The 16,049-nt window shown below is 35.1% G+C and overlaps 1 protein-coding gene across 7 annotated transcripts in view; it reads left to right on the top strand.

Moving 5' to 3' along the window:
• The window catches only part of LOC115215706 (cys-loop ligand-gated ion channel-like), a 538,804-nt gene that overhangs the window by 326,447 nt on the left and 196,308 nt on the right, over positions 1–16,049 (top strand). For all 7 annotated transcript variants that reach the window (XM_036506053.1, XM_036506054.1, XM_036506051.1 and 4 more), the window contains one exon: positions 2,863–3,120. In XM_036506053.1, coding sequence (XP_036361946.1) covers positions 2,863–3,120 — 258 coding nt within the window. The remainder of the gene's footprint in view (positions 1–2,862; positions 3,121–16,049) is intronic.

Genomic DNA, 16,049 nt, shown 5'->3' with positions numbered 1-16,049 from the left:
AACAACAAAAGGGCTGCTTTTGTTAATTTATAATTTTTAACATACGACTTACCTTTTTAAATAATTTGAAATAGACGGAAATACATTTTTTATATGTATTTTATGAAATGTTTTTATAAGGAATTAGCTTATAAAGGTTAATTAAGGAATATGATATTCCTTAAAATTTCTACTTTAAACTTTTAAAATTGTTTTCTTTAAAGAAGCATATTTTCTATTATAATAATGATTTTAAATTTTAGGTACCAAGTCAGTAATTTGTGGAGAGTTAGTAAGCCAATTACAATCTCACCCCCATCCCAGTACTCAAGTGGTACATATTTTATCAACCCCGCCCCCAACAAAAGATAAAGTCAACGTCGGAAGAATTTGAACTCAGAAAGTAGAGAGGGATGAAAAGCGTTAAATATTTCGCCAGGTGTGCTAACGATTCGGCCAGCTCACCGATTTCATTTTCTAGACTAAATGTGGTGTAAAATTTCGGGAGTTATTGAGGGGAAGAGGAAGTCGATTACATGGCTCCTATATAATATTTTTTAACTTTTAAGGTAGCGACCAGGCTGAATCGTTAGTACGCCGGGCGAAATGCTTAGCAGTATTTCATCTGGCTTTACGTTCTGAGTTCAAATTCCGCCGGGGTCGACTTTATCTTTTAGGGCGGCGAGCTGGCAGAAACGTTAGCAAGCCGGGCGAAATACGTAGCTGTATTTCGTCTGCCGTTACGTTCTGAGTTCAAATTCCGCCGAGGTCTACTTTGCCTTTCATCCTTTCGGAGTCGATTAAATTAAGTACCAGTTACGCACTGGGGTCGATGTAATCAACTTAATCCGTTTGACTGTCCTTGTTTGTCCTTTCTGTGTTTAGCCCCTTGTGGGTAGTAAAGAAATAGGTATTTTGTCTGTCGCTACGTTCTGAGTTCAAATTCCGCCAAGGTCGATTTTGCCTTTCATTCTTTCGGTGTCGATTAAATAAGTACTAGTTACGTACTGGGGTCGATGTAATCGACTTAATCCCTTGTTTGTTCCCTCTATGTTTAGCTCCTTGTGGGCAATAAAGAAATAAATATCTTTTACTTGTTTCAGTCATTCGACTGCGGCCATGCTGGGGTACTGCCTTGAAGGGATTTCCGTCGAACAAATCGATCCCAATGCTTAATTATCCTTTTAAAACTTGTTACATATTCTATCGATCTCTTTTCGACGAACCGTTAAAATACTGGGATATTATCACACCAACACCGGTTATCAAGCGGTGGTGGGTTATAGACAGAGACAAAAGTATGGACACACACACACACACACAGGTATATGATCGGCTGCTTTCAGCTTCCGTCTGCAAATCCTGAGGCTAATGTAGAAAACATTTGCCCAATATGCGACGCAGTAGGACTGAACCTAAACCATGCGCTTGAAAAGCAAGCTTCTTACGCCTACGCCTACATGCGTGTGTGCGTGCATGCGTGTATGTGTCTGTGTGTCTATGTATATGTATGAATATGCCATATATGTGTGTGCATATATATATATATCTATATATGTGTGTGTGTGTACATATATATGTGTGTGTATATATACATATATATGTGTGTATATATACATTTATATGTGTGTGCGTGTGTGTAATATATATGTTCAATCTCATATTATGATCGTGGTTATCCGTTTGCTACAACTGTTTTCCTTCCGCTTCCTTCTGTTAACTTCATCACATGTATAAGACAACGTGGTTTTACAATAGAATCTGGATTTTATTTTTCACCTGCTAAAATATAAAACGTATCTTTCTTTTTCTTGTTATTCGTTGTGTTGTATATTTATAATAACTCTTCTTCTAGGCCTCAAAGATTGATAGAATATTTTAGTTAAGAAACATGACGTTGCAACTCGACTAAATACAATATGAATTATACAATATAATATTTTGTAATGAAATATAATATTATATCATATTATATAAATATTAATGTACTATAATATATATACTTACATATACATACATATATATATATATATAATGCTTATATGTCTGTATGTGTTTATGTGTGGGCAAATACAGAATAATAGAATTCAGCGCAGCTGCATGGATGCTGACAACTGTACGTTTTGCCACCAGAGCTAAACACACATACAATATACACGGGCACATGCATGTGTGAGCGCTGACATATACGCTGACAGTATGATATACAGGCAAAGATGTGATAGAGACAGATAAAGGCTCAGGAACAGATGAGTGCAGCAGGTGCAAGCACACTCCCTAAAACCATTTCGTGAATGTGGGCAATGAAAATTGGACGTGGGTTCGCATCCCACTAAGCAAATTTCATTCCTGCACTTATGGAGACAGTGAAGGCGCATGGCTCAGTCGTTAGAGCGTCGAGCTTACGATCGTGAGGTTGTGAGTTCGATTCCCGGACCGGGCTGCGTGTTGTATTCTTGAGCAAGACACTTTACTTTACGTTGCTGTGGAAATGAGTTGCGACACCACTGGTGCCAAGCTGTATCGTCCTTTGCCTTTCCCTTGGAAGGCAACTGTGGTGTGGAGAGGAGAGGCTAGTATGCATGGACGACTGCTGGCCTTCCACAAACAACCTTGCGCGGACTTGTGCCTCGGAGGGTAACTTTCTAGGTGCAATCCCATAGTCATTCATGACCGAAGGGGGTCTCCACTTATGGAGACAGAGATCAAAAAAGAAAATCATTAAAACGGCTGATGTCAAACAATTCAGCGTTTCGATGCAGCGATGTCACACCTAATCGCCAAAACGTCTAATCGCCCTAGCAATATATGTTTGTGGTTTTGTCTTGTTTCCTTTCAGATATTGCCTTCTACAATAAAGGTTGTCATGCTTTCTTCTTTCAGGATCTCACTGTGACTGTGGCCTCCGAGCTTCCCTCATATGAAGTTGAATTGATTGAAGACATAGATGAACATCATGTAGTCAATCGACAGTCGTTTGTGGATGAACAAGAATGGCATCTTTACATGCATACGGAAACTGAGAAGAAGGAACTGGCCATAGACCAAGCAGATGCTACTGTTCGACGGTCAGCACTCTCTGTGAAATGTCGAGCAGCGCGGCGACCCGGTTATTTTGTTTGGAATATATTTATGGTAACGGTGAGTGTTAACCTACGCTACACCTTTTATGTGATTCCCTATTGATAATGTCCTGTCTCACCCTGCCCTACATCTCTCCATACTTATAGAATTACAGTCACTACAATACAATTATGAATAACTGTAAAAAATGCACTGGTGGTGGTTCCACGTAAAAAGCATTGGTGTTTGTGCCTCTTAAAAAGGCACTGTGCATGTGCTACAGAAAAAGCACTGGTGAGGTTCCACTTAAAAAAAACACTGTTGCTTGTGCCACTTAAAAAGCACTGGTGTTGTGCCACTTAGAAGAAACACTGTTGCTTGTGCCACTTAAAAAACGCTGGTGGTTGTGTCACTTAAAAAAACACTGGTGGTTGTGCCACTTAAAAAGAAAGCACTGGTGGTTGTACCACTTAAAAAAAAACTGGTGCTTGTGCCACTTAAAAAGCACTCGTATTGTGCCACTTAAAAAAAAATCACTACTGCTTATGCTACTTAAAAAGCACTGGTAGATGTGCCGCTTAAAAAGCACTGGTGCTTGTGCAACACAAAAAGCACTGGTGTAATTCCACATTAAAAACATTGGTGATGGCACCACATAAAAAACGCTGGGTATAGAGCCACGTAAAAGGTATCTACAACACATTGTAAGGTGGTTGGCTTTAGAAAGGGCATCAAGCTATAGAAACCCAGCTAAAACTGACTGTGCAACCAGGTGCGGCTCTGGGTTTGTCAGTTCCTGTCAAACCGTCCAAACCATGCCAGCATAGAAAACTGATGTTAAATATTGTTGTCGTTGACGATAATGATGATAATCATCATTCAGTTAAAAGTGGCCAAATGACGGTCAAAGTCCTTAGCTTTGGAAAATCAATAAAAAGCAAACGATTAAAACTGCAAGCACTGCTAAGCAAACAATATTTCATAATGTAAAAGAATGAAAATACCAATTTATATCATAGATTTACGTTCTCTAGTAAATATAACACCGTGAGTGTTTTTTTTTCTCTTTTCTCCGACTTATATGCAGAGCGTAGATTAGAAAGAAAACTTATTTATTGTGACCAAAGGCTTACATCTTTAACAGTATTTTACACGAGCGTGCAAATATATCTGATCGTTTAGCTTACGCAACGCTTAACAAAATATTGATTGTATTTCCCCCAAATACAGAGCCAGAACAGATGGAATAATTAGTTCTCGAAACTATCCTTTCTAAATGTGTGTGTATGCCTGAGTGTGTATGTGTGTTGTGTGTGTTGTATTGTGTTTGTGTATGTGTGTGTGTTGTATTGTGTTTTTGCATGTGTGTGTGTTGTATTGTACTGTGTTTGTGTGTGTGTGTGAGCGTATGCAAGGGAGTTAATTGCTTATCTGATGCCAATTTACATAACATCATTTATTGGTTTCTCTTTTTCCACGCACACACACACATACACGCACACACACATGCACACATAAATGCACACACATACACACACACGTTGTATATATATATATATATGGGTGAATAGGAGTGTATAAGCATTCTTAAAAATAAATACACACACGCACATATATATATATACATGCAGGAGAAACAAATAAAAGAACAAACGAATATATATATACCTATAGCATCGCAATTTTTCAGTATGATCACAACACTCTGACGAACGGAAGCGTGAAACAGACTAAAAGTTTGTGAAGATTTTGTTGGTTTATTAAAAGTATTTGTATATGTGCGTGTGTGTGTGTGTGTGTTTGTATATATATATATATGCATATATAAATATTTGTGTGCATATACATATGTATTATGTGTGTGTGTGTGGTTGTATTGTGTTTGTGTATGTGTGTGTGTTGTATTGTGTTTTTTGCATGTGTGTGTGTTGTATTGTACTGTGTTTGTGTGTGTGTGTGAGCGTATGCAAGGGAGTTAATTGCTTATCTGATGCCAATTACATAACATCATTTATTGGTTTCTCTTTTTCCACGCACACACACACATACACGCACACACACATGCACACATAAATGCACACACATACACACACACGTTGTATATATATATATATATGGGTGAATAGGAGTGTATAAGCATTCTTAAAAATAAATACACACACGCACATATATATATATACATGCAGGAGAAACAAATAAAAGAACAAACGAATATATATATACCTATAGCATCGCAATTTTTCAGTATGATCACAACACTCTGACGAACGGAAGCGTGAAACAGACTAAAAGTTTGTGAAGATTTTGTTGGTTTATTAAAAGTATTTGTATATGTGCGTGTGTGTGTGTGTGTGTGTTTGTATATATATATATATGCATATATAAATATTTGTGTGCATATACATATGTATTTATGTGTGTGTGTTGTATTGTACTGTGTTTGTGTGTGTGTGTGAGCGTATGCAAGGGAGTTAATTGCTTATCTGATGCCAATTTACATAACATCATTTATTGGTTTCTCTTTTTCCACGCACACACACACATACACACACACACATGCACACATAAATGCACACACATACACACACACGTTGTATATATATATATATATGGGTGAATAGGAGTGTATAAGCATTCTTAAAAATAAATACACACACGCACATATATATATATACATGCAGGAGAAACAAATAAAAGAACAAACGAATATATATATACCTATAGCATCGCAATTTTTCAGTATGATCACAACACTCTGACGAACGGAAGCGTGAAACAGACTAAAAGTTTGTGAAGATTTTGTTGGTTTATTAAAAGTATTTGTATATGTGCGTGTGTGTGTGTGTGTTTGTATATATATATATATGCATATATAAATATTTGTGTGCATATACATATGTATCTATGTGTGTGTGTGTGTGTATATATATATATATATAGTGTTTGTGTGTATATATATATACACACACAGATACGCTTATACATAAATGTATTGTCAATGTACATGGTTATATATAGGATAATATAAATGTATTAATGTATACTATATAAATATAATAGAATATTTATGAGCGTATGTGCGTATATGGCTGTCTATTAAGAAAGGTAATGGGATAAATTCTGAACAGAATGTTGTGCGTTTTGCAGAAACATAAATTTAGCTTGGTTCACATAAGAAACTACAAACTTCAGAATGATCCAAAGAAGTACATTAGTGTGACTTGTTTCTTAGGTGCTCATTACGACTAATTAGGTCGTCGGTGAACCATACATATTGCCAATTGAGATTCGAAGCAATGTCTGTTACCAAGGGCATTTAGCATACGTATTACTGTTTTTTGCTGGCAATTATCTCTGTTTCTTTGAAGAAGTTATGCAGTAAACAGTTCTGATGAGACAGTAAAATTAGTCGAGTAATATAGCGATCTACGTACATACATATCTTCACATCTTCGTATATACAGGCATAAATACATGCATAATGAGATACATACACGTATACGCGCGCGCAGATATAGTTTTCAGGACTAATTATATATTTATATAGGTGCGTATATCTATACTTGGATACATATATAGAGACATATATGTAGAGAAGGATAGAGATAGATATATATACATGTACATATCTTATAATCATTTCGTTACTGTGGTGACAAGTTCTCAAAGCTTTTGATAGGTAAAATTATTCTGCACATATGTATGGAAGTGTGTGTAATTACACACACACATATATATTACTTGGAGGGACACTGTATTTCGTTATACATTCATAATATACTATAAAAGTATATTAAATATATATATATATATACACACAGACACACACACACACATACATATATATATATATGTATGTAAAACATTACGTTATATAATTAGGGTTCAGTAAAAAAAATTACTTTACCACACACCGAATTTTTTTGCTGAACCCTAATTATATAATGTAATGTTTTAAATATACCGTAAATGGTCTTTTTACATACTGAACACTACTTGGTAAAATTAATTAATAATTAATTAATTTTACCCTTTTATCATTGACTATATATACATATATATATATATATATATATATATATATATATATATATATATATATATATATATAGTTGCAGGAGTTATTGTGTGGTAACTAGCTGGGCAACCAACCACATAGTTCCGGCTTCAGTCCCAATGCGTGGCACCTTGGGCAAGTGTCTTCTTCTATAGCCCCGGGCCGACCAAATCTTGAGTGGATTTTGGTAGACGGGAACTGAAAGAAGCCCGTCGTATATGTATATATATGTGTGTGTTTCTCCACAACCATCATTTGACATCCGATGCTGGCGTGTTTACGTTTCCATAAGCTAGGGCCTGGGCTAAACAGGCGAATAGAATAAGTACTAGTCTTACAAAGAATAAGTCGATTTGTTCGACTACAGACGGTGCCCCAGCAGGACCTCAGTAAAATGAATGAAACGAATAAAAAATATATATAATCTTTATATTATTATCATTATTAGCATTATTATCATTATTATTAATTGGTAGATGCTACACCGGGTGCGTCGTGGATCGGCACTTATCTGTTTGATAAGCGTAATTGCACGAAAATCTTAGCCTTTGAACCACTCCATCTCATCTGCCGATTAATAATAGAAGTGCATATATATATATATATATATAATATATATATATATATATATATATAAATATACTACAAAATTAGAAAATGGAGAAACATACTTAAATCAATCAAACCTCAACCATCAGATGATACCCAATCAATACTTTATTACACCGTTACATAACAGTAAAGGCATTATACAAAATATATTGTAAATATAATTAGACAAGGAAATAGAAATATAAAATAAATATGTAATTATATCATATCTGACAGCTGTTTCGGCAGTAAGGGCAATCATGCCTCATTTAACCTATAAGCCATATAAGGCAGGTATAAATATATATATATATATATATATATATATATATATATATATATATATATATATATATATATATATATATATATATATAACTGAAGTTTTGAGTTATATATATCCTGTTTGTATCATCAAACCAATGTACACACAGTGTTCACACACTTATATCTTGGTTGCACAGTTATATGTATACAAACTATCGGTTTCGATTAAAGGGATTAGTCAGCTGGTGTACGAAGCGTCGTTACTAATTATAAGATACGGAGAATACGTCGTAGAAATGAAAATGAACACCAGTATAAATATTTTGTGTCTACGTACGTTTCAGTGTTGCCGTTAATTGGAACTCAGCATTGGCTCTTCCGATTGTTTTGGACGCCTAGCAGCAATGGATCATGAAGGGAACACTTTATTGCATAAGAGAAAGAGAGATAAAGAGATAGAGAGACAGGTAGCGAGTGAGCGAGACGAGAAAGAGAGAAGGAGAGATAAGAGGAGAGAATGCGAGCAGTATTTACTGAGAAGGATTTAACTAGTTCTAATCAATTTAAAAGCATTTCAAATTTCTGCTGTCAGTCACCTCCTCCCTCTCTTTCTCTCCGTCTGTCTGAGAAATCTGAACGTTTCAATAATAGCTCATGTCTCACAATCCACACTTGGTAAACTCCTTTGTCTATTGTCCATTGCGTTCGTTTATAGCTTCATTAAAACTTATTCTTCTTATAGTGTGTGTGCGTGGCAAGCTGAATTTGCATTTAAAATTGCAAGTTTTTGACATATCTGAAGGACAAATTATTTTTACACTGACCATAATTAGTTCTATTGAAAATCAGTCACAATCCTGCAGGGAATACAGTATTCATTAGTTGAACGTTCCATCGCTGTGTTAGATATGCTCTATAGAAATCGAAATACCTGAATACTATTACTAAATGGCCTTCAAGTAAAACATTTCATTCACATCAAATGGCATGCAATGCTTACTCGCTTCCATTTGTTCCTATTGTCATTGCTGTTGTTGTTTTTCTTGGTATTGTTTTTCTTGTTAGAAAATATCATTATTATTTATCATTATTATTGTTATTAATTCGGTTATTAATCATCGTCATCTCTTCCTCTTCTTCTTCTTCTTCTTCTTCTTCTTCTTCTTCTTCACCTCCTCCTCCTTATCCTTCTCCTCCCCCTTCTTCTTCTTCTTCTTCTTCTTCTTCTTCTTCTTCTTCTTCTTTGCCTTTCATCCTTTCAGGGTCTATATAACAAGTACTAGTTGAACTTTGGTGGAAATGTAATCGACTAATCTCCTCCCCCAAAACTGCTGTCCTTGTGGAAATGTTTGAAACCGTTACTATTATTATTATTATTATTATTATTATTATTATTATTGTTGTTGTTGTTGTTATTAAAGTAAGGCGGCGAGCTGTCAGATTCGGTAGCAAACAGGACAAAATGCTTATTGGTATTTCGTCTGACTTTACTTTACGAGTTCAAATTCTGCCGAGGTCAACTTTGGCTTTTATCCTTTCAGTGTCGATAAAATAAGTCGATTTAATCGACTTACTCACAATCCCGAAATTGCTGGCCTTGTGCCACAAATTGAAACCATTATCATTATTATTAATTCAAAATAACATCGACCAAATAGAAACTACCTTATAGAAGTAATGGACAAATACATTCCTTCTGTTGCCCGAGGTGACGATTGCTTGTCGAGAATCAGCCATTCTTTCTTTTGTTTCAAACTGTCATCAATTTTTATTGCCGGTGACGTTGCTGTGATGAATCCTTTGTGTCCACGATGAGACTGGTGAGAAGAGATCAAACTGGTGGTGACAGGTTTGCAGCGCTAAAATTTGTCTCTTTCGTTCAGAGTGTGTGGCAATCATGCACCAAGTGGGTGGACCTTATCAATCGAGTGAAGGTGGCAGATGAGGATGTCATAAAAAACATCTTATATGCTGGACAACTTCCTTGGTCATCTGGTGAGGATCCTCATGAATGAACATCTCTAGTCGATCCTCATTGAACTGAACGGAGATTCTGTTATTTCGGAGTTCGCCTCTTGTAGCATGTAGACCATTTCTGTGCTGTTCTATCGGTAATAGCATCAATACACAGCAGAAATGTCACGCAGGGCTTTGACAGCTTTCGAACTTCTCGAAACACGTTGGCGTAGATATTAGACGTTGGTAAAATTTTAAGTACACATAACACTGCGCATTTCACTTACAATATCACACACATATCATGTGCAGTATTTTTTGTTTGTAAAATAGTAAAATTTAAGGCAATAAAAAATCTTGCTTTTATGTTTTTCGTAATAAAAGTAAAAACAAAATAAAAAATCATTTATTATTCAGGGAGGATTAAATCTGCATTGTGGTATATGAATGTCTTAGACTTCAACGGAATAATGATTTCTCAAGACTTGGCAAATGACCAGTATCTCTGGGAATACTGTATAGTTCTTTGCGCACACACAAATATATTATTGAAAACCCTTTTATCGATTTATGTACGACTACATTGTGACTTAAACTCCTAATGCACAGAATAGAAATTAGAGGCTCAATATACGACGCGTTACTGCTATATCGAGCTATTTCGTGGAAAAATAATAATTTTTAAGATGGTAGTCTTTATGAAGTATCTTTATTTTTGCCCTTCTTTGTCGTTGGTCGACGCTAATGCAGGGGCAGTAACTGCATTTCTTACTCTTGATTTCTTCCCTTCTTTTCTTTCCGAAGAGCATCTTTGGTGGCTGGTGAGTCACATACGCGCTTTATTAACGGCGCTGTAATAACCTTTAAGTTAAATAAAGCATGTGTTTAGGGCACCAGTGTAATTGGGGCACCACAGAAATGGTCCTTTCCCGATTCTTTCCACCTTCTTTTTATCGATGGAAGACTCAATGAATAAAGAAAATCCAGGTGAATTTTATCTAAGCAAATCTTATGTTATTTACATCTGTCTCGCAATAGGAAAGCTAAATTATTGAAGTGAATTCATTCAAGATTTGAACTCAGATTAGTATGTTACGAAAATAAAATGAAGCAGTCACTCCAGACTGCCAGACATCTCTCTCTCTCTCTCTCTCTCTCTCTCTCTCTCTCTCTCTTTCTCTCCTTATAGGGTTTGCAGAAAAATTTCGCTACACAGAACAACATGAAAGAGTCGCGAAATAGTAATAGGGAAAATAAAAGTACATCACTTGTGAGCTTAATTAATAATGACACAAACCAAGTTAAAATACTACAATATTCAATCGAGGAAACTTAATGTGTAAAGTAATTAGACACATTACAATGGTTTTATCAGAGTCGAAACTTCACACGTTGGCTTTGCAGCTAACTTACTTATGACCTTATGGGTTATAGGCTTGAAGTCGGCCAAAACACTTTTATTATGATATTTTGCCAAAATTTCTTCCCTATGTCATTTACAATGTTTTAATTATTGAGAAAATAGACAGGAGTTTTGCTCTTCCTTTAGAGGTCAAGAAAAAAAGTACTTTATAATTTGACAGCTGCTGTGTTAATAAAATAATAAATACAATTTTCAATGCTATCAACACAAATTCGCTCGTCTTCACGTTTCCATAGGAGGTATACCATATATATATATATATATATATATATATATATATATATATATATATATATATATATATATATATATATATATATGCATATACATGGACACAAAGTAACAACTAATTCGGTTTTGTTGTTTTGAGGAAATGAGAAAGGAAAACATTGCTGCCCCGAATTAAACTTGTCACCGACGTGCCTGCTTTGAAAATAATATCAATAGGATTGCTTACCTGATATCTGTATGTATCTCTCGCTCTTCCTCTTTCACTCTACACATGTGTGTGTATTTGTGTATGTGTGTGTATGTATATAAGTACATATCTAATATTGTATGTATATATTTTATTAATTTGCCTGTACGGCTAATAATTCGCTTACCACTTGTAATGGTATTTTAATAATACCATCCCTATATTCATATATATACATATATATATATACATACACATGTATGTATATGTGTTCATGTACACGTAAACATATTTGGTAGCTAGTTTCGAACTGAAATTATACTATTCTCTTCTCAATTTGAAATGTTTTGATTTGCTCGCTATAGCCTGTATCCAGTATCAGAGCTATTGACACAGCAGTGTAGACTAATTACAGATTTGCAACATCTGAACAGTTAAACCTGCACCCCGTGCAGAATTATGTACTTACATAAATTACACTAAAAGAAATCTATGTTGAATCTTTGCTCTAGGAAACCGAACACTTGTTAGTCAAGTCGGAGATAACAAAAAATAGTTTATCGCTGACACTTCATAGAAATGAACAGTTAACAATAATAATTACCCAAACCCAACGGAGCATTTAAGCATCATTTTGATGGTGTTTTTGATGTCTGGTTTTATGACTTCACTCTAGCGTCTTCTTCCTCTTGCCATCTCCAATGACTTATTTCTCTACTAGGCTAATTATAGATTATGACAGTTCAATTCTTATTCTTCTATCTGTGATACAGTGACGACCCATACAGTTAGCATCAATTTGTAAGAGTACAACTTACACTGTTGACCATAATTACCTATTTCTTTACCACCCACAAGGGGCTAAACACTGAGAGGACAAACAAGGACGGCCAAACGGATTAAGTCGATTATATCGACCCCATTGCGTAACTGGTACTTATTTAATCGACCTCGAAAGGATGAAAGGCTAAGTCGACCTCGGCAGAATTTGAACTCAGAACGTAACGGCAGACGAAATACCTATTTCTTTACTACCCACAAGGGGCTAAGCAAAGAGAGGACAAATGAGGACGGCCAAACAGATTCAGTCGATTATATCGACCCCAGTGCGTAACTGGTACTTATTCAATCGACTCCGAAAGGATGAAAGGCAAAGTCGACCTCGGCGGAATTTGAACTCAGAACGTAGCGGCAGACGAAATACCGCAAAGCATTTTGCCGGGCACGCTAACGGTTCTGCCAGATCGCCGCCCTTTATACAATGTCGCCTTTGTGCTGAATTACGGTTTAATCCCATAATACCAGAAGACAACCACCCAATCTTATGATTCCATCTGTCAACACTTACAGTGTATGTGTGCACTCATGTATTTAGTGTTTCAAGATGTGGTCTCCTTGATTTCTTCACTTCTTTCTTGCAAAGCTTCGGAGAATTATAGAAAAACACACATTTGCCTGTATACATAGATACATAGATATAAACATACGTTGATACATACATATCTACACAGATACATTGATATATAAATTTATGTGACAACCAACATTGATGATTCTCTCACTTTTAATTCCTTGGCTTAATTTATCTGCATACATTTTCTGCAAGCTTTGGGATTAAACGTACATTTCCTAATTTCACAAATTAAGTACTTTCTTTGGGTTTAGAGATATGATTGCGGTAAAATATTATTGATTAGCGATAAAAACTACACAGCTATTTGAAATGACATTTTTACAACCATTTAAAATAAATGTCTTTTTTTCTACATCTCTTACTATAATCACAATTTCTATGTATTTTAAGTTTGAAAGCGATAAGGAGCAGAGTTCATTATATACGTTTTCTCATAACAATGTAACTGAGGACGTCGATTTCTATAGTTAAAATCTTTGATTAAGACTGAAAAGAATTTTAAAGTTTTTGAGGGGTCTTTGTTCAGTATTTTTAATCCTTTGCATATAATTCTCAATCAATCAAAATCCATCATCTTTCGGAACTCTAAACTCTAAGTAGAAGTTACTTAGCTCCCATACTTCCTAACAAGTCACCAACAAAACTTCTTTTTTTCAACATCATCTCCCTGTTAAATTGTGGAATTAACAGACAGACAGACAGACAGACAATGTATGTATTTAAGTCAGAATTTATGGATTCACCTAATTCAGAGGTGCTTATAAAAAAAATAAGCTCCTTAATGTAGCATTGTACAAAACATTGAATATATACAACGATACCAGAGAAAAGCATAAGGAGTAAAAGCGTTATGTCCAGTGATTACGGTCTAACATAGATTTTTCCCACACACACGAGGATCTAGCTTAATATCTACATTAATTTAAAGATTGCTTATATGCATATTTTATATTTTATATTCAACCTGGCCAGATCTAGCCCCTTGTGTCTACCCTACAATATCATTCTAAAGATCAACAGATGGGTGTAGGAGTGGTTGTGTGGTAAGTAGCTTGCTTACCAACCACATGGTTCTGGGTTCGGTCCCGCTGCGTGGCGCCTTGGGCAAGTGTCTTCTACTATAGCCTCGGGCCGACCAAAGCCTTGTGAGTAGATTTGGTGGACAGAAACTGAAAGAAGCCCGTCGTATATATGTATGTATATGTAAGTGTGTGTATAAGTTTGTGTGTCTGTGTTTGTCCCCTAACATCGTTTGACAACCGATGGTGGTGTGTTTACGTCCCCGTCTCTTAGCGGTTCGGCTAAAGAGACCGATAGAATAAGTACTAGGCTTACAAAGAATAAGTCCTGGGGTCGATTTGCTCGACAAAAGGCGGTGCTCCAGCATGGCCGCAGTCAAATGACTGAAACAAGTAAAAGAATAAAATGATAAAAGAAATACATACATGTAAGCATTTTACTGCTTATAAAATATAATTAAGTAACTTATCTTTGCATGTTTTAAGTCGGGAAACAATTGTTGTGATATGAGAATTTCCAATGATTAAATAAATTTCATCAAACTAATTTCTCTCGTTATTTATAACTTTATATTATATTATGTTATATTATATTATATTATATTATACACACATATATATATATATGTATGTATATATATATAGACAGCCCTAATCTCTCTCCCTTACTATCTATCTATCTATCTATCTTCATATATGTATTTCTGTGTATGTGTGAATGTATGCATGTACGTATGTATGTGCAAATGCATGCATGTATGTATACATGTATATACACATGTATCTGTGTAGTCGTGTGTGCGAGTATGTGTGTGTATGGTTTTGTGGAACAAGTGAGTTGCTGGTTTCAGGATTACGATTACCATCAAAAGGGGTCATTTTGTTCGATTCTCTGATAAAGCTGAACTAATAAGTGCCTATTAATAGATTATCAATTGTATCATTAATCAAAGCACTCCACTTGACGTTACTTCAGTCCACTGAGGTAAGAACGATCACCGTTGAGTGTTGTGTGAGATGTTAAGCCTTCAATTGACAGGGGTTCCATTCACGATGAAGTTTTCTACTCTTAGTCTCTTAAACGCAACGAGAAGTTCTAAACAAATGGATTTATATTTGCGTAATCTCAAATTGCAACACGCACTCATATTAGTGTGTATGTGATATGTGTACATGTAGTTATATGTGTGTGTGTGTGTTTTGATACAACCACACAAATGCACACACACACTCACACATTCATTTGTAGATATATAAACATATCTTGCAAGGTGTCTGCGAACGTGGTTGTGTACTTATGTACGTGTGTTTATTTGATGAAGTGTATGTATATTTCTATATATAAATATTTAGAAAAATGTGTCTCTGTGTATTTACCTACCTTTATTTATTAGTATGTTTATCGCTATTTCTATTGACGTTTGCCCAGACACATAGATACCTTCATAAATACACAAGCTTACACATTAAGATATGTGCGTATATATATATACATAGACATCTATGTAATGAATGTATTTATAAAATATACAGGAGTGAGTGTTAGAGAGAAATTGAAGGAGAGAATGCGAGTTAGAGGTAATTTTCTTTATGTAAATTTAATTTGTGTGAAGTATTTTCCATTTCACATTGGCACTCAAACGCTTTCAGTCAACAATATCTATGAAAAATAAAGAAATATATATGTAAAGTATATATTAAATGTTTGGTCTAATTAGTGTGAAGTTTCAAACAATTTATCTACACTTTTTAGATAAGTATTTACTCGAGGCTAGGATTTTTAGAAATAAATCTACAATACATTTTATTACATTTTCTATGTTGATTAGATTTTCTTGTATTGACAAGAGAGTTACGCTTCT

Source organism: Octopus sinensis, linkage group LG9, assembly GCF_006345805.1.
Source record: "Octopus sinensis linkage group LG9, ASM634580v1, whole genome shotgun sequence".
In the NCBI taxonomy this organism is placed as follows: Eukaryota; Metazoa; Mollusca; class Cephalopoda; order Octopoda; family Octopodidae; genus Octopus; species Octopus sinensis.
The sequence above is the reverse complement of the archived record's forward strand: the minus strand, read 5'-3'. Positions and strand labels throughout refer to the sequence as shown.